General features: G+C 40.0%; 1 protein-coding gene across 1 annotated transcript in view; it reads left to right on the forward strand.

Moving 5' to 3' along the window:
* Positions 1 to 23,621, forward strand: part of CEP112 (centrosomal protein 112) — a 296,754-nt gene that overhangs the window by 208,791 nt on the left and 64,342 nt on the right. Inside the window, exons 22-23 of the mRNA XM_081109907.1 lie at positions 16,771 to 16,833; positions 22,915 to 23,064. Of these exons, the coding sequence (XP_080966033.1) occupies positions 16,771 to 16,833; positions 22,915 to 23,064 (213 nt within the window). The remainder of the gene's footprint in view (positions 1 to 16,770; positions 16,834 to 22,914; positions 23,065 to 23,621) is intronic.

Raw genomic sequence — 23,621 nt, forward strand, 5'->3', positions numbered from 1 at the left:
ACCAGTGGGGTGTCTCTGCCTGACCTGTGGGATAGGGCCCAAACCGGCTCTCCGACATCCCCTGAGGGCTCCTTGATTGTGAGAGGGCACAGACCAGGCTGAGGGACCCCACTGGTGCACAATCAGGGCCGGGGAGGGACGTGGGAGGTTGGCCAGCTGGGGAGGGACCGCAGGAGGGCTCTAGGGCATGTCCGGCCCATCTCGCTCAGTCCCAGTCGGCCAGACCCCAGCAGCAAGCTAACTGCCAGTCAAGCATCTGCCCCCTGCTGGTCAGTGCACATCATAGCGAGCAGTTGAGCGGCCTTAGGATATCATTAGCATATTATGCTTTGATTGGTTGAACAGCCAATGGGTCGACCGGGCACTTAGCATATTAGGCTCTTATTATATAGGAGGAAAAGGAATGAAGTATAGCCCTAGCCAGTTTGGCTCAGTGGATAGAGCATTGGCCTGTGGACTGAAGGGTTCTAGGTTCTATTCTGATCAAGGGCACGTACCTTGGTTGCATGCTCGATCCCCAGTAGGAGCCATGCAGGAGGTAGCTGATGTACGATGTTATACTCTCATCCATGTTTCTATCTCTCTATCCCTCTCCCTTCTTCTCTCCCTAAAATATCAATAAAATCATACCTTTTTTTAAAAAAAGAAAAGGAATTAAAAACTGATGCATGCCACAGATTAGATGAACCTTGAAATGTGCTAAGTGAAAGAAGCCAGTCACAAAAGGCCACGTATTCGATGACTCCATTTATATGAAATGTCCGGAATAGGAAAATCCACAGAGACAAAGTGGATGAGTGGTTGCCAGTGACCTGGGGGGAGAGAAAATGAGAAGTGGCTGCTAGTGAGTGTGGGTTTCTTTTGGAGGTGATGAAAATGTTCTGGAACTTGATAGTGGTGATAGTTATACTGCTCCATGACTGTACCAAAAACCACCAAATTATAAAGATAAAAAGTATGAAGTTTATGATATGTGAATTATATCTTCCTAAAGCTGTTATTAAAAGTAGAAGTCTGACAATGCTAAGTATGATTGAAAGTGTGGAACAAAAAGAACTCATATACTATGGTGAGAACATAAAATGTTGGCGGCATTATCCTGTAAAGTTGAACATTTGATTTATGAACCATCAATTCAACTCTTTAGCATATGCCCTAGACACTCACAAATATGCACCAGAATGTTCACAGCAGCATGGCTCATGGAGGGAAAATCTTGAAAAGTTAAAATGCCCATTAACAGAAGAATGAATGACTTTGGTCTGTTCACACAACTGAATATTCTAAAGCAGTGAAAATGAAGGACATACAGCTTCAAAGGAAACATCTAAGATTCTTAGAAACAGTGCATTTCAGGAAATCACACAGGGCATGATTATGTTTATAGAAAGCTAAGAAATAATAAAACTAAATAATATGTTAGAAGTATTTAACCCGTATAATTTTTAAGCAAGGCAATAAATAAAATTCAAGACAGGGTTATTCTTAGAAAGACTCAGGATGGAGTGGGTGGGAGGAAGCACTGGCATTGGCAGTGTTAGACAGTAAGTTGTCTTTATCAGTTTAGGAGGGCTCTATGTTATGTTTAATAAATGCACAAAATATGTTCTTTTGCATGTGCCAATGAGTATATAATTTAAACATTTATGAGTAAAAATTATTTGCCATGTTGAAAGCAGCAGTGTACCCTAGTCTTGGAGACATGTCAAGAAGAAATTTGCTTCCCCAATAAAGAATCCGAGGCAAATGGTTATTTTCATGGGTTCAAAGTGGAAGAATGGGCAAGAAAGAGTAACTAGAATTGACCACAAAAGATAGATTTCATAGCTAACTTTTCTACTAGCCTGACTCTACAGTTTTGTAAGCTCAGCTATAGTAAAGTAAATTATCTTGTTTCTACTTTATCCATTAAAAATGCAGCCACTCCTCAGACCTCACCATTGCCCAGCTAATTCACCTCTAAGATCTTGGTCTGTCTTCTTTTGATCACTCTGGCCTTACCTTTTATTTTTCCTGTTCCCTCACGCATAAAGAACCCGGTCTTTGTCCTCATTACAGTGCTTACTCACCACTCTCTGATCCCTTGCCATCCTGACTTCCACCAGTCCTATAGTGCTAAAGCTCAGTCCTATTTAATCTTCATTGTCCACTTGATCTGTACATTATAAAATAATGCCCAGGAAAGTGAAATAACTTGCCTGTGGTCACACCACCAGGTGTGTTCAACTTCAAAGCTCATGCTCTTAATCATCATGCTCTACCGCTTACCATTTGGCAATGGGTGTTGGAATAGTCCATCAGAGCAGCTTGAGTTAATGAAAAATGTGGAGTAGGTTTGAGGGTTTGGGTGATGGGAAACTTACCTGCACAGCAGCAAAGCTAACTGAAGACCTCATGGTTGCAGACTGAATAGGTGACAGTCATGTTTTTTATAGGTTCATCCTTGTTGTTGTCAGCATTTCAAGTATTACTTTTCAGTAAGTTGGTATGGTAATTCCATCTCAATATGAATGATCCTGACAAGCTCTAGGCCATTTTCAATGAGGAAGCGAAGATCAAATGACACTCTCAGGAATGTCCTCTCAGACTCCATGCCATCCAGGAGGGGAAAGAGAGCTTTTTTTAGGTATTGACATTACTGCTTTATATTGAATTGCCCACAAGTCCAGTAAAGCAACTTCTTGTAATACATTATTTCATTATAAATGAGCCAAAAAGTAGAAAAACTTCAAAAATAATAAAATGTTAATGTGATTTATGAGATGCTGAATGACGGCATCTAACTCCTGAATTCAAAGCTTTTTTTGAAATAATTCATTACTTGACCAGTAATTCAGTTAAGACCATTTGATCATTAGACAATGGATAATGTCAACATTTTCCTATGTCTAAAGTCACATATTTGAAATAGATCTTCTATCTGCTTCCTAAAAGTACAACGCTGACAAAGGTGCCACTCAGATATAAATATATTAAGTATATTTAAAATGTGCAGTATATATGTTAAAATTTGTTAAATACAGTAGTCATTTTCCTTTAACATTTGTCAAATCTGAAAGCATTAGATTTTGATATAAAGCATAGCAGTAGCAGAGACATAAAATATTATAGAAGGTAGAGATTCTTAAAAAAATTAATTGACCCCATTTACATTTGGTCTTTGATGATAAATTCTTTTTTGCACATCAGAGAATAGTTGCTTCTTCCCTAGAGCAAAGTGAAGTTTTTTTTTCCTCCCTCACTCTCTTAAAGTTTGTATTCCTGCCCAAATAATAAATGAGTTTCAGTTTCTGTGGCCTATGCTTCAGAGAGCTTCTCTGAGGGTGAGCTTTTGAAATATGATTAGATCTTAATTCTTTAACTAGTTCCATAAGCTTGTTTCACAGTTTGCTTTCTTACTCAGCGAGCAGGGTGGAAATTTATGCCAATCTTACAGGATCACTTATGGATGTTTGCCATGTAAATATATATGGTGCAGTGGGGAGAAAATTGGTCCTTGTGAATTACAGTAAGAGCAGAAAATCAACTGTTCCATGTTGTTTTTTTGGTTATCTGCCATGAAATACACATTATTTTAGTCCACAGTATTGACCACAGTTATTAACTGTGTGGAAAAAGAATGTATCCAATACACTGATTGACATGTTGAGAAATAGGGTCAATCTTATTCTGGAATATGGGCACTTCTTTTGAGAATGGATCCACCAATATTTACTGAGTACTCAATAAATAGTGAGATTGATAGTGATACCACAGCCCTTGTCCCAAACTGTTCACTTTCTTCGGTCTTTAATAGAGGATTTACCTTCTCCATTGGATTTTTACAAAATAAATAGTCAGAGACCAAAAACAAAACACATGGAGCTCCTAATTATTAGATCCTGGTCCTGGGTAAAGCAAGTATAGAAAAGAACTCCATCAGTTTTCCAGAAATGTATTAAAACTGAGAGCTGCTAAATACTGAGCACTGACATCTACGATTGTTTTTCTCTTTACATTAGTTTGCCATTTTCTCAAGTTAAGATTATACAGAATGATGGGAAAGAAGAATTCTTTCATTAAAGTACCCTTTCTTGTCATGAGGATATCAAACTGAGAACTTATCCTTGACTCAAGAAAAGATTCAAAAGTCCTGGGCTGCAACATCGGAAACTCTATCTTACTCGCATCTGCACCCTCTCTTGGCCCCTAAAGCCAGGCCCTGAGCCAAGTGCCGCCAAAGTCTCACCCTCACCCTTAGTAGCGATTGACCAGAAAAGGGTGCAAGTCACAGGTCCTAATCTCAGCTGTGTTTCTTTTCCTATAATCTCAGTTTCTGCTTTCGTCACCATTTGGCTATGCGGCAAACATTTGATACTCACCCTCAGTGACCACAGACCTCACTCACTCTCCCACCTGCTTCCCCAGGACAGCGCTCAGCCCGGGGCTCTATCGCGCTGGGCGTGGTGGCGTCAGCTGTCCACCCAGCATCCGCGGAGACTTCTGCTGTCCTGCTGGTCTTTGCTAGCCCATTGACGGGGTCATTTCTCTGCTTCTCTGTGGCCCTCCTTCCTCCTGCATTCTCTTCGCTTTTCTCTGACACCAGGAAGCCTTACATTCCTCTGGCCCATCGCTGGGGCGAGGTGCCAGTGCACAGGGGACTGGGTGCAGCAGGCGTGCTGCCCTGCTTGTTAAGCACACACACCACAGCCCATTGCTGCCCGTGGCTCCAGGATACCCGCCCGTGTGGCCAAGAGCCCTTAGTCACCCAGCCTTGTTCCCAGCCTGTGAGCACAGCTGCTCCGCACTTAGGCTAGCCCTGCGTGCAGGGTTTCCATGCTTCTCCGTCCCTCGGCTCAGCCCGGAGAGTGGAGCCAGAAGTACGGCCTTTTCTCAGGAACAGACTCACAGATAGACACTTCCCCTTCACTCAGACTAAGTCCCATTCCCCCAACCAGAGAATGGTTTCTAGTTTGGAGTTGGGGAGGAGATAAGGGGAGGGGGGATCAGGCAGAGTAAAACCCACTGTGGCTGATACACTTTTGTGTCTGAGTCCCATCAGCCCAGGTTATAGTCAAAAGCCAAAAATTACCCTTTTTTTTTTTTTTAACATTTTTCTGTGTCATCCTTTCTGTGAGGTGGTGAGAGTAGAATGCCAAGCTGGGAAGGGTTGAGGAGTGGACCAAAACACCAGGTTTAAGACTTCAGAAATATCCTGGAACTTGTAAATATATCATTGTACACAAAAATCACTAAAATGTCAACATTGTAATTCTGGATGATAGATGATAGGATATGTTATATATAATATATTACATATCTGTTTGGCTACACTAAGCATATATCTACTATTTAAAAACAGCTTTATTGAGGTGTAATTTATATGTTATAAAATTATCCTGTCTAAGAGTACAATTTAATGAGTTTTTAATAAATTTATAGAATTATAGAACCATCACCACACTCTGTATTTACCTTTACAATAAAAGAATTGAGGAGCATAAAAATGACCTCTTATTACAGCAATGAGATGATCATTGATGAATTGAATGGAAGGAACAGGGTCAAAATCAGGCCATAAGTAAAGAATGGGTAGTCACTAAGCTGCTGAATAAGTATTTCTTGAACTGATGAGTAAATGAAAATGGAGACAGTGAGTAGGGATGACCTTTTCAAGAAATGTGGCTATGGCCTGGCTGGAGTGTCTCAGCAGTTGAGCATTGACCTTTGAACCAAGAAGTCATGGTTCAATTCCCAGTCAGGGCACATGCACCAGCTGTGGGTTTAATCCCCCATAGGGGGGTGCAGGAGGCATCTGATCAATGATTCTCTCTCATTATTGATATTTCTATCTTTCTATCCCTCTCCTTTCCTCTCTGAAATCAATAAAAATATATTTAATTTTTAAAAAAGAAAAAAATGTGGCTGTGAAGTAGGGAAAGCATGAGCCTCAAATATACCAGCTCTTTCCCGATTTTGTACATGTTATTCCTTTCACCTGGGATTTTCTTCCTATTAGTTGATTCCTATTCATTTTTAGCTGATAACCTTGAGCAAAGATTTTTAACTTTTCTGTATCTTAGTTTCACTCTTTATAAATGAGGATAATTGTGCCTATCTTAGAGTTTTTAAGAGAGTTGGATCAGTTAATGTGTGCAAAGCACTTAAAGGATAGGTGTCAGTAAGAACAAAATAAATATTAGTTGTTTTGTTGCTATCATCACGATCATCATCATTATCATCATCATCATTATCCCTTAATATTCATCTCCTTACAGAAGTCTCTGATGTGAGGTATCTCATAGTGCTTCCCTAATAACACCCCGTGCATAGCTCTTTCGTGACACACTGTATTTTATTTATTCACTTATCTGTCTCCTCCCCAACTGCATTTAATTTTTACCTCTGTAAACATACAGTGCCCAGCACACAGGAGGCACTCAAATGTTTGTGAAATTATCACAGGAATGTATCAGGATCTCAGGGAGGGCTGTGTGGAGTGTGTGTGTGTGTGTGTAAAACTAACCTTTTTGTAATTACATGGAAAGGAGTCAGTGTAGAAGAAAATATTGGTGATGTGAGAGGAAGGGAGACTGGGGAGAATTAATGGTGTAAGGCTTTTGATGGTGGTGAGAGGTAGAATCCATGTGTTGGTGGAGGAACATTGCTACTTTAACCAGTTATCATGATGTATTTTCTGGAAGACTTTATGTGAAGTTGGTATTTCTTCCTTAGATATTTGATAGAATTCACGAGTGAAACCACTTGAGACTGAAAAAAAGCAGAGAGAGAGAGAGAGAGAGAGAGAGAGAGAGAGAGAGAGAGAGAAGGGGAAGGGAGGGGAGGGGAGGGGAGGGGAGGGGAGGGGAGGGGAGGGGAGGGGAGGAGAGGAGAGGAGAGGAGAGGAGAGGAGAGGAGAGGAGAGGAGAGGAGAGGATGGGACCCTTTGATATTTCCATTTCTTTTTTAGTTACTTTTAATCATTTTTATCTTGTAAGAGATTTATGCATTGGCAATATGTTGTTCATAATTATTTTCTTATTGCCCTATTAATGTCTGCAGGATCTCTCTTATTCCTGATAAGTAATTTATATCTTCTCTATTTTTTTATTGGAGGTTCATCAACTTTATTGATCTGTTCTCAAAAAAAAAAAAAAGCCAGCTTTTGGTTTCACTGATTTTTTTTCCCTATTGTTTTTTCTATTTCATTGATTTCTACTGTTATATTTATTTGATTTCTTGTTTGACCTATGGAAATTAAGTAGATATTTTTTCCAACCATTTTGGGATTATCAGATACATGTCTACTATGAATTTCTAATTTAATTTTATTGTGGTTTCTCATACTCTCTATGATTTCAATTCTTTTAAAATTTATTGAAATTTATCCTATGGCCCAGAATATGGTCTTTCTTGATTAATGGTCAGGTTGATTGACAGCATTTTTCAGATCATTTATAGTCTCAGTAATTTTCTATGTAGTTTTCCTATCAATTCCTAAAGAGAAAGGTTGAGATCTCCTCTATTATAAAATGTGGATTTGCCTATTTCTCCTTACATTCCATGCCTGATGTATTTTGAAGCTCTTGAAATTAGGTACATATACATTAGGATTGTTCTATCATTTTTAATTAATTAAAATTCATTATGAAATATCACTTTTTTCCTGCTAAACTTTTTGTTTTTAAATCTACTTTGATAGTAGCATAACTACTTCACTTTTCTTATAATTGGTGTTTGCATGGTACATCTTTCTTCATCATTTTAATTTTATTTTGTTTAACACTTAATGTGTTTATCTTGAAAATACTAAGTAATTATACCTTCTGTTAAGTCCAAGCTAACAGTCTTTGTCATTGAGATAGTATTTTAAAATCATTTATATTTACTTTCAGTAAAGTGGGAATAGAGGGATCATACCTCAACATAATAAAAGCCTTATATGACAAACCTACAGCCAACGTCATACTCAATGGGCAAAAACCAAAGTCATTTTCCCTGAGAATGGGAACAAGACAGGGATGCCTACTTTCACCACTCCTGTTCGATATAGTACTGGAAGTGCTAGCCATAGCGATCAGACAAGAAGAAGAAATAAAAGGCATCCAAACTGGAAAAGAAGAAGTAAAACTGTCCTTATTCGCAGATGAAATGATACTATATGTAGAAAACCCCAAAGACTCCATCAAAAAACTACTAGACCTAATAAATGAATTCATCAATGTAACAGGATACAAAATTAACACCCAGAAATGTATGGCCTTTTTATACACCAACTAGTGGGGGGTCCATCAACCCAGCCTGCCCCGTCTCACAGTCCAGGAGCCCTCAGGGGTGGGAGGTGACCCAGTGATCATGGAAAGGCGACGCCCCCCATCACATCTTTGCCGCTGCCACTGCCGGCAGCACAAGCCTCAGCTGGCCCTGGTTACCTGAGCCTTGGGCGGCCCTGGGCAGCTGGGCAGCCGCCATCCGAGGCTTGTCTGTGCCTCAGGCTGACCCTGGCCGCCATCTGAGACTTGCCTGCTCCTCGAGCTGGCCCTGGGCTCTGGGGGCCTGAGCGGACTGGGGGACTCCGGAGGCAGGTGTGCAGCAAGGCTGGGCCCAGCCTTGCCAAGCACCTGCCACCCCAGCGGGGCTGAGGGGACTGAGCGCCACCATCATGTGGCTGTGGACGCCGCCATATTTGAGGGTGGGGCAGTCAATTAGCATATTCCCTCCTTATTGGCTGTTGGCACTGCCATCTTTGCAACAGCGTGAGGTTCAATTAGCATAGTCCCCCTTTATTAGATAGAATAATGAACTCACAGAAAGAAAAACAAACAAACAAAAAATCTCATTTACCATTGCACCAAAAAATTTTCGATACCTACGAATAAACTTAACTAAGGAGGTAAAAGACCTGTACTTGGAAAACTACAAGATGGTGAAAAAAGAGACAGAGGAAGACATAAACAAATGGAAGAACATACTGTGTTCACGGATTGGAAGAATCAGCATCATTAAAATGTCCATACTACCCAAAGCAATCTACAGATTCAGTGAAATCCCCATTAAAATACCAATGGCATACTTCAAAGATCTAGAACAAACTCTCCAAAAATTCATATGGAATAAAAAGACCCCAAATAGCCACCACAATCCTGAGAAAGAAGAACAAAGTTGGAGGGAATCACAATACCAGATATCAAACTATATTACCAAGCCACAGTTCTCAAAACTGCCTGGTACTGGCACAAAAACAGACATACAGACCAATGGAACAGAACAGAGAACTCAGAAATCGACCCAAGCCATTATGCTCAATTAATATTTGACAAAGGAGGCAAGAACATACAATGGAGTCAAGACAGTCTCTTCAATAAATGGTGTTGGGAAATTTGGTCAGATATGTGAAAAAAAAAGAAAGAAACTAGGTCACCAACTTACACCATACTCAAAATCAAATTCAAAATGGCTAAAGGACTTAAATGTAAGATGGGAAACCATAAAAATCTTACAAGACTCCATAGGCAGCAAAATATCCGACATATGTCTTAGCAGTATCTTTACAGACACAGCTCCTAGGGCAATGGAAACTGAGGAGAAAATAAGTAAATGGGACTACATCAAAATAAAAAGCTTCTGCACAGCAAAAGAAACCAACAAAACAACAAGAAAACCCACAGCATGGTAGAACATATTTGCCAATGACATTTCAGATAAGGGTTTAATCTCCAAAATTTACAGAGAACTCATACAACTTAACAAAAGGAAAATAAACAGTCCAGTCAGAAAATGGGCAAAGAACCTAAATAGACACTTTTTGAAAGAGGACATACAGAAGGCCGAGAGACATGAAAACATGCCCAAAGTCACTAATCATAAAAGAGATGCAAAGCAAAACAACGAGATACCATGTCACATCTGTCACAGTGGCTATCATCAACAAATCAACAAACGACAAGTGCTGGTGAGGATGTGGAAAAAAAGGAACCCTCCTGCACTGCTGGTGGGAATGCAGACTGGTGCAGCCACTGTGGAAGACAGTATGGAGTTTCCTCAAAAAGTTAAAAATGGAACTCCCATCTGACCCAGTAATCTCACTTCTAGGACTATATCCCAAGAAACCAGAAACACCAAACAGAAAGGATATATGCATCCCTATGTTCATAGCAGCACAAGTTACAATAGCTAAGATTTGGAAACAACGTAAGTGCCCATCAGCAGGTGAGTGGATTAGAAAACCATGTCACATCTACACAATGGAATACTATGCCGCTATAAAAAAAAGAAGGAACTTTTACCATTTGCAATAGCATGGCTGGAACTGGAGAGCATTATGCTAAGCGAAATAAGCCAGTTAGAGAAAGATAAATATCACATGATCTCACCATATGTGGGATATAATGATCAACATAATTTGATGAACAAGAATAGATCGATCTAGAGGGGAAGGGGGAGTTAGAGAGCAACCAAAGGTCTTGTATGCATGCATATTAACATAACCGATGGACACAGACACTTGGGCAGTCGGGGCTTGCCCAGGGTGGGAATGGCTGGGTGGGGGGGGGGGGGGCATCAAATGGGGAAAAAGGAGACATATATAAATCTTTAGACAGTAAATTTTTTTAAAAAGGTAAAATAAATAAAGCCATTTATATTTAATGCAATTATTGTTGGTTTTAATCTACTATTTTGCTATTTGTTTTCTATTTGTCCCATATTTTCTTTATTCCTTTTTTCCTCTTTTCATATCTTTTATTGGATTTATTGAATACTTATTAATATTCTATTTTATTTTTATTGGCTCATTAGGCATATCACTTTATTGTTTTTTTATGCTATGCATCTTTATTACAGTTTGCCTTCACATACTATTATAGCAGATTACATAAAATGTCAGGTATCCTATATAATAAAAGCCTAATATGCTAAGTGTCTGGTCATCCATTCAACCAATCAAAGCGTAATATGCTAATGATATGGTAAGGCCTCTCAACAGCTCACTATGATGTGCACTGACCACCAGGGAGCAGACATTTTGACCAGTAGGTTAGCTTGCTGCTGGAGTCTGACTGATCGGGACTGAGTGAGATGGGCTGGACACACCCTGGAGCCCCCCTGTGGTCCCTCCCTGGCTGGCCAACCTCCCGCATCCTTCCCCGGCCCCAATCGTGGTGGAGTCCCTCAGCCTGGCCTGCACCCTCTTACAATCTGAGACCCCTCAGGGAATGTCAGAGAGCTGGTTTAGCCTGATCCCGCAGGCCAGGCTGAGGGACCCCACTGGTGCATGAATTTGTGCGCTGGGCTTCTAGTACTTTAATAACAGAATACCTCTATTTCCCTGTTCTTATCCTATTCTACATATATTATGAATCCCAAAATATACTTTTATTATTTTTGCTCTAAACAGCACATTGTCTTTCAAAAATTTTTAAAATGAGAAGCTAATTACACATGTATTATCCAGTGCTCTTTATTCCTTTGAGTCGGTCCAGGCTTCCATTTGATCATTTGCCATCTGCCTGAATGACTTCCTTTAACTTTCTAGGTAGTGCCTTCCTGCTAGTGAAACATTCTCTTGGATATTTGTTTGAAGATACCTGTATTTCATCTTCAGTTTTAAAGGATATTTTCACTAAATATGCAGTTCTAGATTGACAGATTTTTTTCTTTCAGCATTTTAAAGATTCATTATCTCCTGGCTAGCACAGTTTCCAATGAAAAATCCTCAGACAGTCTTATCTTTTTAAAGTATTTTTTACTAGCTGTTTTTAAGACTTTATCTTTATTTCTGTTCTTGCAATTTGAGTATGAATTATCTTGATGTGGTTTTCTTTGCGTTTGTTTATCTTTTCCTTTGTTGATCTTCTTTGCTTGTAGGTTTATAGTTTTCTTCATACTGAAAAAAATCTTGGCCATTGTATCTTCACATATTTTTCACATATTTTTCCAAGCCTTTCTTCTTTTGGTTTGCAATTACACATATGTTAGATGATGTGATATAGTCTTGCAGATTACTAAGATTATTTATTATATTCATTAAGGGTTTTTGTCTCTCTGGCAATACTTTGGATACTTAAAATGCCTTTTCTTCATATTCACTAATCTTTTCTTCTATAGGGTTGAATTTGTTGTTCAACCCATCAAGTGAAAATTTCCTTTCAGAGAATATATTATTATGTTGTAGGCTCTTTAGGTTTTTTTTAAATATCCTCTGTTCCTCTCCTTATTATGTTCATGTTTTTATTTAAATATTTGGGTGTTTTTTTATTAATTGATTTTGAGAGAAAGCGACAGAGACATCAATTTATTGTTCCACTTATTGATGCATTCATTGGTTAATTCTTGTATGTGCCCTGACTGGGGATCAAATGTGTAACCTTCGCGTATCAGGATGACACTCTTAACTAACTTGAACTACCTGGTAAGGGCTGGGTGTGGTAATAGCTATTTAAGTCTTTGTCTACTAATTTTACTATCTGTCATTTCTAGGTTTAACTCTATTGACTGATTTTTTCTCCTGCTTATAACTCACATAGTCCTTCTTTTTCTCATGTCTGGTTATCTTTTATTGGATGCCAGACATTATAAAAGTTAAGTTGAATGCTGCATTATCTTTACTTCTTTTAAAAAAATATTGGACTTTTTTTAAGAAGCTGTTAAGTTACTTGTACATAATCAGTTTGATCCATTTGAGGCTTGTTTCAAACTTTGTTAGAGCAAATTCAAAGTTGACTTTACTCCAAGTCTAGTTTAACCCATAACTGTGACCTTCCTGGATGTTCTGTGAGGACTCTCCATTCTGACTGGTCAGAGATCGAAAATCTCTGAGCTCTGTGTGAGCTTTGGGAATTGTCTGTCTTAAAGCTCACCAGTCACTTTGTACTGGTCTTATAGAACTTAACCTTACACATGCACAGCCAAGTATCAGTAGCAGACTCAGGTGAACCCATGTAGCTATCAGGACTTCCGCATGCACCCTCCTCCCATCTAGTGGTCTGCCCCGGCAAACTCCAGCTGCTCAGCCTTCCCAGACTCGAATCTCTGTTTCCTCGATTCACAGTACTGCTGTGCTGTGCTCGACTCCCTCCGGGTGTCCAGGCCCAGAATGTGCCTCCAGGAAGAAAGGGATGGTTGTCGGGTTTACCCCCCTTTTTTTCCCTTCCCTTCACAGTCAGTCCTGTGCGTCTTGCTCCCAGCACCCTAACAGTTTTCTCCATGTTCTGTCCAGTTCTCTAGCTGTTTACTGTAGCAGATGAAGTATGGTCCCAGCTACCCCACCATGGTCCCAGCGGAAATGATGGATTTTATTTATGCTTCCCAAATTTATGCCTTTATTTTGATGTAATATGTAGAGGTTTTCAAGTTGGAAAGTTCTGTAAAAATTCTAAATTTTAAAAATTAAAATAAATTAAATCTAAGTATTCATTATGAATTATCTGAATATTTATGCACCATAGGATAATACACAGTTATGTAGTAATATCTGGCACCATAACTCCTTCAGTCTTTGAAGAAGCTTCAAATGGGTACCTATACAACTTTTAGTAGAAAAATACTGCATAATAATCTGAGCTTTGTACTGTTTAAAGAATTTGGGAAGCATCCTTTTATTTAATCCTGTTTATTCCAAAACTTATACTATTATATTTTAAAGAAATGTATCTTTATGAGATCTGAACTTACCTTAAAAAGAGGAGTCTCCTAATTTTCTTCTGTCCAAATCACCTTCCTGGAAATCATGGATGCATGAATTTTCACCTTTAGTGATGGGACATGGAAAATAAAGGAATGAAAGACTTTTTTGAATTATGACATAATGTGAAGTGCCCTGCAGAAAAGGGTGCTATATTAAGATGATTTGGGGAGAGGGGGAGTGGATATCTATAATACTTTCAACAATAAAGATAAAAAAATTTTAAAAGATGATTAACAGCCATTGACACCTTTGTGAAAATTGGTTGGTTGATTGGTTCTTTTGCAACAGGGTTTTAAACCTGAGATTTTGATGGGAGTTGCATAGAGAAAGTGGACCAGCACACTGGGCTCTTTGACAAGGAAGACGCCCTAGAGAAGCAGAGGGGAACCGAGTGCTTGTGAAGGGTGAAGGGGTAGCCAAGCACACACGGGAGCAGTGAGGTTGAAACAACAGCAACAACAAAACAATTCTGCTCACTTCAGAAAAAAATTTTTTTCTCATCTGTTATTCTATACCTATTCAGGCCATGTTGTAGATGACTATTGGAAAACGGTATTTTTCTATAGTAATGATAGTTATGAAAATAAGACTTGGATTCAAATAGCTAACCCTAACTTAATTTATGTATGACATTAAATGTAAGTCAATACCATGCTGAGAGTAAAATTATTCAAAAATGTCGGGGGGACAGTTTGCATGATAAATTAGCTATAATTTTTCAGCCATGCTCAACCAGAGCTTTTTAGATGTAATTGAAAAGTTCAGAAATTCAGGCAGCTGTGACTTAGGTTCACATACATAGTAAAAGCCTTGAAGCTTGATGAATAAATTTTATTTCTTCAATTATTCAAGAAATCACACAATTTCTCATTATGCTTTAGAGTATTGATTCTGCTCTATTTCGCTAACTAGGTCTAGGCCAGCGGTTCTCAACCTGTGGGTCGTGACCCCTTTGGAGGTCAAATGACCCTTTCACAGGGGTCGCCTAAGACCATCGGAAAACACATGTATAATTACATATTGTTTTTGTAATTAATCACTATGCTTTAATTATGTTCAATTTGTAACAATGAAATTGGGGGTCACCACAACATGAGGAACTGTATTAAAGGGTCGCGGCATTAGGAAGGTTGAGAACCACTGGTCTAGGCTTTTTATATACCACCATCTGGTCTCACTTTAAATTCAGCATTGGTCATTTCAAGTGGCCCAGAATGCTTCCCGGGTTCATGGACTCATTCTGTAGTCCCTCCCCACTTTCCCAGGTGACTATTCATGTTCTCGCCTCACACCTTGAGTCTCCCAACAGTCTCTTCTGCCCTCCTCCTGCTAACCTGATGAACCCTTCCTTCTGCTTCATGGAGAAGCTGCAATTAATCAGGAGTTCCCACCACTGCTGCAGGGGTGGTACCTGTACTTCCCAGCGGAGGCCCTCTCCTCCCCTGTACACTCTATCCCACGACCTTTCCTTTCCTCAAGGACATGTCTCCAGTGAGTCCCTGGCATCAGCTATTTTCCCCTCTCCCCTGCAGATCTTTCCTGTCAGCTTGTATGCTGTTAGTTCTCTCATCTCACACACAAAAAAATACAAACAAGTCAGCCCCGCCTTTGCCCACTTCCCCTGCAGCTTCCAGCCCATTTCTCTCCTTCCCTTTGTAACAAAACCCTGAACAAACTGTCTGCATCTGCTCCAATTCCTCCCCTCTCTCTTGGGCTCCCTCTAATCTAGCGTTCCTCCTTGCCACTACACAAAATTGCTTCTATCCAAATCACCAATGTCCCCCACATGCTCAAAAAAGCCATGTGGTCATTTCCCAGCCCTCCCTGTGCACGAGCTCTCTGTAGCATCGGACAGTGGAATACGCCTTGAAACACTTTCTTTATGTGGCTTCAGGATGCCCTCCTGTCCTGGCCTCTTACCTCTCTGCCTTTATTTGCTTTCTTGACATTGGCAGGCCCAGGGCTCAGTATACTTGTACTTCCTTTATTTTTATAGACCCTCGATGCCTTAGCATGCCATCCAGTAGCATAGTCCTATACACCATGTATGTGCTGATGTACACTTTTAGCCTAGACCTCTCCCCTGAACTCCAGACTGGAATGTCCACATGTTCACTGCAACGCTACATGTCCAATAGGCATCTCCAAGCTTCATGTGTCCGAAACTTATCTGGATCTTCCTCCAAAAACCTGTTCCACCAAGGTTTTGATGTAAGGTAATGATGACACCCCATTCTTCTAGTTGCTTGGGACAACTATCTTGAAGTCACCCTTGATTCATTTCTTTTTATCATACAGCATAGCCAGTTATGAGAATAGTGGCCAGAACCTCCTTAGACGAAGGGCCCAGCGCAGGTTGGAAGGGCCTGCTCTGTGCCTGCACAGGGAGGGGAAGGCCCAGCCTAGGGCATGTCACTGTGACGTTTCCAAACACTCAGGATAAAGGGAGGGTCCCAGAGGTGCCCAGAGAGCGGAAAGCAGGTCACATGCAAAAAAGTCAGACCTCGAGTGGCAGAGGACACAATCGCACTGTCCGCGGGCTTATTCTGGCAACACCCTGCTTCCGGGACGTGGACATGGTTTGATTAGATACATGTGTCACTTCAAAAAATCGTTCTTGTGTGTTAGGCAGAGTGGGGGCTCAAGTCAGCTCAGTGAACCTAGAAGTCTCCTATCTGCCTGTCTGGGAACGTCTATTTCTTTCCCCTTTAAACGGAGGGAAGGAGTGTTACATTTCCTCCTGCTCCACTCCCTCCCCCTTCCTCTTCCTGCTCCTTCTCCTTTGTCCTCCTCCCCTTCCCCACTTTGCCTTCTGAGCCTTCACACTTGCTCTGTGTCTATTTCTGTCTCTCCTTCTCCCTTTCTCTGTCTCTCCACAGAAGTCTGTGTTTGTCTAATCATTGGCAGGAGAAATCTTTTTTTTTCTTTTGCTCTTTGCGTTTTAAGTGATGAATAGTTGGCTCTGGATCAAAGACAAGCCCTGTGGTTTTCTGGCTGCTCCAGAGGGCGGTGCAGCTGGCAGGCAGCCCAGCTGCTGGTGATAGGCATGTGCAAGATACCAAGCTCACAGGTCACTGTGTGTGTGTTCACGTCCGTGTGTCTTTCAGGCCAACAGCAGACTGAAGCAGATTGAGAAGGAGTACACCCAGAAGCTTGCCAAATCTTTGCAGGTAAGAACGTTGGAAGAGAAAAGCCAAATGAGAAGAAAATATGCATAAAAGCCTTTGTATGTTAGGATTAAACTTCATTCTCTCCAGTTCCTCACAGATTAGCATCATGTTTTCGATGGGTACATGGATAAGTAATATATGCTTTTAATATTTTTTATTAAAAAAACTTTTTAAATTGAACCATGTGAACACACACTCACATGTGGTAGAACCAGCCCGTGCACTTGAGCAAGCCCAGGCCGAAGCATATTTCATGAGGGTGGGAGGCACACGCCTACATCTGTGATGTAAGCAGTTTGATACCATCTGTGCTTTTTTGCAATATTCCATTTTGCTGCAGTAAAGACAGCTTAACAACAGAATTCAAAATGGCAAGTGTCTGCATTAAATTACCAGCTCAACTGTTGGCTCCTTTGGGAAAAAGAAGAAGTCCCTCCACTCATAGCTTTCTGTGTGTTGTTACTTTTGTAGTTTTAGTCTGAAAAGGCCAATAATTGATGCCTTCTCTACTTGACATGATGCTTACAATGCTCTCTGCATGAGTTGTTACAAGGCTATTCTAGAGCAGCACCCAGGGAATCCCAAGCATTCCTTAGTTGTATGAATAATTCTAACTAAATAAATAGTAACTTTCATTTTAGTTTTGTGGCATCATAACTAATGACTTTGTAACTCAACTTTTCCTTAATGTATACAGGGAAACGTGGTAGTAAACTGAAATGTATGTACCATTTTATGAGTTACCACACAATTGGTAGTAACAGCAACACAACAACAAAATGATATAATATCAAGAATTTTATGGGGCACTAACCGTATTGACTCATTCTGTCTTCATTCATAATAACACTGAGTCTAGGAATTATTATTAGTTTTCCACTTGAGGAAACTAAAGCTGAGGAAAGTGAGGTCACATTATTAGCAAATGACTGAGCCAGGATCCAACCTGGATCTGACTGCCCCAGCCTCACCCACTCCCTCACATTTTTTATATCACATAATTTTGGTGGTGATGATCATGAAATTTCTTAAATTCTACAATTATTTCAAAAATGTGCATATGTCATAATTTACATCCCATTAGGAAATCAAAAATCTTCAAGTGAAGGCTCATATGTGCTTATTTAAAAAGATGATGGTTGCACTAGCCAATTTGGTTCAGTGGTTAGAGCGTTGGTCTGCAGACTGAAGAGTTGCAGGTTTGATTCTCATCAAAGGCTTGTACCTTTGGCTGCAGGCTCAATCCCTGGGCCCCCATCAGGACGAGTGCGGGAGGCGACCAATCGATGTGTCTCTCTCACATCAGTGTTTCTCTCTCCCTATCTCTCCCCTCCCACTCTCTCTAAAAATTAATGGAAAAAATATCCTTGGGTGAGGATTGAAAAAAAAAAAAAGATGATGATTGTCTTGACTGCCCTTATTCCAGACCTTCCTTGAGGAAAAAACATGGGAAATATCCTTTATAATCCACTGAGAAAAAAATCTTATAATCAAAAGCAATCTTATTACTCTGAAAGTTAAAGTTTAAACTGAAATAATGGAAACCACCCAGCTGGCATGCATCACATCCTGCTGCTTGTGCTTTATGTTAAATGGGGGAGGCAGACCGAAAGTGAGATAGAAGATAGCTGACAAAATGCTTCCATGATGAGAGTGTAACCAGGGGTGTTGAAGTTTATCTAGAGGAATGTGTGAAGAAGGCCGATTAGTTGGTATTAAAGCAAATTAAATGGAAGTGAGTGTGGAAGATCACCTCAGCTTCCCAGGGCGGCAGACCTGAATTGGAATTCCAGCCCTACCACTTACATGACCTTGAGCGAGTTACCTGCCCTCTCTGGAATTCAGTTTGCTCATTTGTATAATGGGGGAGTAATGCTTACTCGGAGGATTAAGTAACACAATACCACAAAAGTGCTTAGTGCAGAGCCTATAGCTAGCAAAGCATTTAATCACTTTTAGCTCTTACAATGATAGTATGAAACTTGCATTGAGAAAGGAAAAGAGGGAGCAAAGAAGGGAAAGAGTATGGAAAGGGCAAAAAATTAGTTTATTTTGGGGTGTTTGCACATTGATAAAAATCTACTTCTGGAATTTGGAGAGGTAAAGGGCTGCTGAATATTATCCCAATGAAAGACATGAAGAAGGAGGAGGAAGAAGAGTAGGAAAAGCCAGCTAGTAACAACTGCCATGTCCTGTGACCATCATTTCATAAATGAAAGGCCAGTGCAGCACCAAGTCAGAAAAAACCTTCGAAAAGGTCTAGTAACATAGTAAGAGATAGTCCATCCTTCTCATAACAGATGGGATGACAGCCTCACATTGTCAGTATGTGTTAGCCCACCACTAAATATGAGAAACATTGCTGATCAGTCAGTTCAGAGAAACAGATGATTTAAAAATAAACATTGTAAAACAGGACCATGGATTGACTTTTTATGTTTTCCAGTTTGTTTACTGGATTCTCTAATTCAATGTCTAAGCTGAGGAGAGTGCAGGAACAGAGTTGCTTAACTTTATTAAATTTTTAACAATCTCTCAAAAAAAAAAAGTAGCAAGATGAATGCCTTAGTAATGAATTGGTAACCAGGAACTCATCAGTTACATTGGAAAATATTTTAAACATTTTCCTCCCTTAAAGGAAGTTACTTAATCTTTAAGATTTTATCAAGCGTTTAGGACCTACTAAACAATGTACACCAAACCCTTGGCGTATCCAGGACTGTGCCCCTTTGGGATTCTCAACGCCCACCAGGATGGTGCTCCTTTCATCACTGGGCACACTTCCAGGATCATTCTATCGGAGTCATGTATTTATCTTAATATTACATATTAGCCTCCCTTTTCAATTCTTATGCTGGTTCCCACTCAACTGACTTACTTGGTCAAAGAAAGATGTTGCCATCTGCAGGGGTATAAGTGGTGGTGAGAAAACTAAAGCTGGATGCCAACACCCACTCGCTGCCAGGGCCCGGCTTCCCGGCTGCCCACACTTGCTCCCACATACCCTGCAGATCAGTGCCCGGGCCTGCGCCATGTGTCCCACACCCAGCCTTCCTGTCACTCTCCAGGGTGAGAGCCCAGAATGCAAAAGGTGTCAAGGAGCCCCTCTTCCACTTAGTTTAGGAGGATCTTCTGTGCTCACTGAACCTCCCCGAGGATGCCTTGTCTTGTCTATTGTATTTTACAGAAGAGCTTTATAAAAAACCCCAACTCCTCTATGACCTGAAAAACAGTTAAGTGAGTTAAAGATAAAATCTTAACTTCTATTTAGAATCCTGTTATTTTTAAGACCTAATAAGACCACTAACATTAATTCAAAGTATTAATTGCTTAATAATCATTATTAACTGTGATAGCTTTCATGGAATAGGTTGCTTACAGTATCAGCCTCAGAGAACCCTCCTTTTGTTTCCAAAATGTTAATTTTTAACACCCTAATTCACTTCCTTCTCGGAAGCGAATGCAGGTACATTTTGTTGAATGGCGGCATTTTGTTCTATGGTTTTTAATTACGACTCAACTCAAACTGGTGGCGTTTGATTAGGATTGTATAGATTAGTTTTCATTTTTCTCGGAAATTTTTCTATGAAAGGCTGGCTTATCTCAATATACTATTTAAAGTAATTATTTTTTTATTTACTCTGATTATAATTCTACTACTTAAGTATTTATTGGGTGCCAGTTATGTGCACTGAGCTAAGATGAAAATAGCCTATTCCCTTATACTCTGTGTCTGCAACCAGGGGAATTTTGTTCCTTACCTAAAGCTTATTAAACTAGTTAGCATGATTATTTTCTATCTTAAGGTAAATCTCAAATCAGTTTTTAAAAATTATCTATATTTTAGTCACGTCTCTGTAGCCATCTTATCTATCAGTCTGTCAACCAATTTATCTGTTTATCTGTCCAACCTGAAATGTTTCGACACTCTCCCTATATCATCTTCATAAGTTTTTAAATTAACTTTCCAAAGGTAATCTCATTTTCCCAAAAATAATCTCATTATTCCCTCAAAGAATGTAAGGTTTAATTTCCCACACAAAGGCAAGCATGCTTTTTTCTAAAACCTGCATTTCTTTCTTTCTGACGTGTTCTTGTCATAAATCTTCTGAATATGAGAGATCCCTCTTTCACACCCTTGTCATTTGAAGAACCCCAAAATATTTTTATCTTCCATTATAAAGCTAATCTGAATCTTACTTTTTTTAAAGAAATGAAATTACTCTGTACTTTAAAAATGCATTGCGTGATTGTGATGATAGATATATGAATCTATGCACGCGATAAAATTGCATAGAAAAAACACACACACACGCACACACACACACACACGAACACACAATGAACACATTACAGAATTAAACTCTCCACTTCTGCAAAGTTGTAGTTTACTCAACTTGAAACACTGCAATAGTCATTGAGAGAGTAAGTTATTTTTGCTATTTGGCCCCATGTTCTTATAAAATACCAATCCCAAGTTTCATGTTGGGCCAAGGAAATCTGGCTCTTTGTTATCTCCAGCTCCTCTGGCTCTATGACTGTGAGTGAGTTCATTACTCTGTGCCTCAGTTTTTGACATTTACTGTAAAAATTTAACCTTCCCTGTTTCATAGAAGTGCTATGAGAATTAATGGAACTGATGCCAGAATGGAAACATTTCATCAAAATTCAAGAAACAGATGAAAACATCTTCCTTCTCAGTAAATGAATTCCCCAACTCACAGTAGAAGGGTCAAGTTTGCATGTAAAAATATGACTGTACCGCTATTATCATCTCTTTCACAATTGTCTTAGTATTTGATTCTTTACAAATTCTAAATGTTACAGTGAATTTAGCTCCCTTCTAAAAGTATAAGTACCCCACATTTTATTGTAAATGTGCTATTATTTCTGTCAGTAGTAACAACTAATATTTCCATAGGAGTTGGCTTTTGGGAGACTCCAGACACTTTCTATTTATTGCCTTATAATGTTGTGAGCTGGTGTTGTCATCTAATAATAGCTGGAAAAACTGAGTTTCAAGGAAGATCACTAACTTCTCTGGTGTTTTTCATCAACCAGCCCTTCTCCCTTAGAACCAACAGAATTCTGTTCTAACCCAGGACTAGGGTTCTTTCTTTTATTAGAAGAAACCACCATTTCCTGCTTTTGAAAGTCATCACTATTGAATTTGAAAGGAAGTGGATACATCTAAACCAAAGGAAGAGTCAGCCCATTAAATTCAAAGCTCCCTCGCCAGATGATTGCGTTGAGAACTGGGAGGGCACCCAGTCATAGAGAGAACCAGTTCTCAAGTGTAGAGAATACTCCAGGAGTCTCTGAAATGACACTATTTGGACCAAAATCAACTTTCATGAATATATTAGCACTTAGGAAGAAAGCAACCTTTTTGGAACTGTGTCATCATAAACTTCTCTTCAATCCCAAAACCTGTTCGAAGTAGCCTGGTTTGAGGAACCAATTAGTGCAGCAGTTGCTCAGACTGTGCATGGTTCAAGTCCTGCCTGTCTCCTTGGTTGTAAAATGTGTGGCCTCTTTCTGTGCCTCTGTTTCTCCATTAATAGATGATGGGCAATAATAATGCCTCCATAGGAACTTACAGAGCTTAGCACAGTGCTCGGCCTTTGGTGAATACTCAAAAACTGCTGTGTAGAATTAGGTAACTATGGAGAATGAACTCTTCCTTATTTTCTTTGGTTATTACAGTTCAAAGTATTAGGCAAGGCACAATAGCTTTTTTCTTTCCAATAAGTATATTTCTCAGTAAAATAAGATCTGACGCATTTCATATATTTGAGATCACAGATGTTCTTTCTGTTGATGAGTAAATATTGTGGAATGTTATCGTGGAAATGTCTTCCAAATATATTTGGTTCAGCTGTTATTCACCATTCACCGTTTTTATTACTGTCTTTTATTGGGTGGAATTTCATGCGTTATAGTGTGTGATATGTTAATTGGAAATACTGAGTTTGTGGAGTAGAGTCTTGCCAATCCCATTCTTTTGTTGAGCATAAATGCATATGAAGTAGACGCCTCTCGCTGAAGAATGCGAGTGATCGCATGCTGTTTTCATTTTAGACCATCTCCGAGCTCCAGACAGCCATTTCCGCCCTGAAAGAAGAGAGCAGCCGGCAGCAGCTCGCTGCAGAAAGGCGGCTGCAGGATGTTACCCAGAAGTTTGAAGATGAGAAGAAGCAGCTGATTAGAGATAATGACCGAGCAATCAAGGTAATCGGAAGACTTCAGTAACCAGTGGTCCCAGCTGCTGCCATGTAATTAAAAGGGGGCAGATGCTTGCAGGTATCTGGCTTGTCCACACAGCCTGCAGTCACCCCACTCACTAGCCTCCACCTTTGATGTGTCCGGTGACTCAGGCCGCTTCCCTCTGAGAGGTCACATGCCAGCATACAAAGTCATTTTTGGCAAACTCGCTCCATTCACATGGAACACATATTCGAAAACCACCCGGTGCTCTTTCTTGAAAACCACTTTGGAACGTTCTCTTGATATTAGGATGACTCTTTCAGCCCAGGACTGCTGGCTAATAAACTCAGAAGTCAGTTTCCAATTGGCATCCTGTTCTCTGCCCACATCCTCTCATTATGCATCTGTGTGATGAGAAATAACCTGTTTGAGGTTTGGAATTCCAACTATTTGCTGTGCTCGGATGTGTATGCTGAGTACCTAGGTGGTTTCCAAACAGCTTCAGAAAGGCACACCTTTCATAGCAACAGACACCCCCTGCACTCTGGTTCCTGGGGTGATGGGCAGTCCGATCTCCAAAT

The sequence above is a fragment of the Myotis nattereri genome (genome assembly GCF_964212035.1).
Source record: "Myotis nattereri genome assembly, chromosome: 16".
NCBI classification, from domain to species: domain Eukaryota; kingdom Metazoa; phylum Chordata; class Mammalia; order Chiroptera; family Vespertilionidae; genus Myotis; species Myotis nattereri.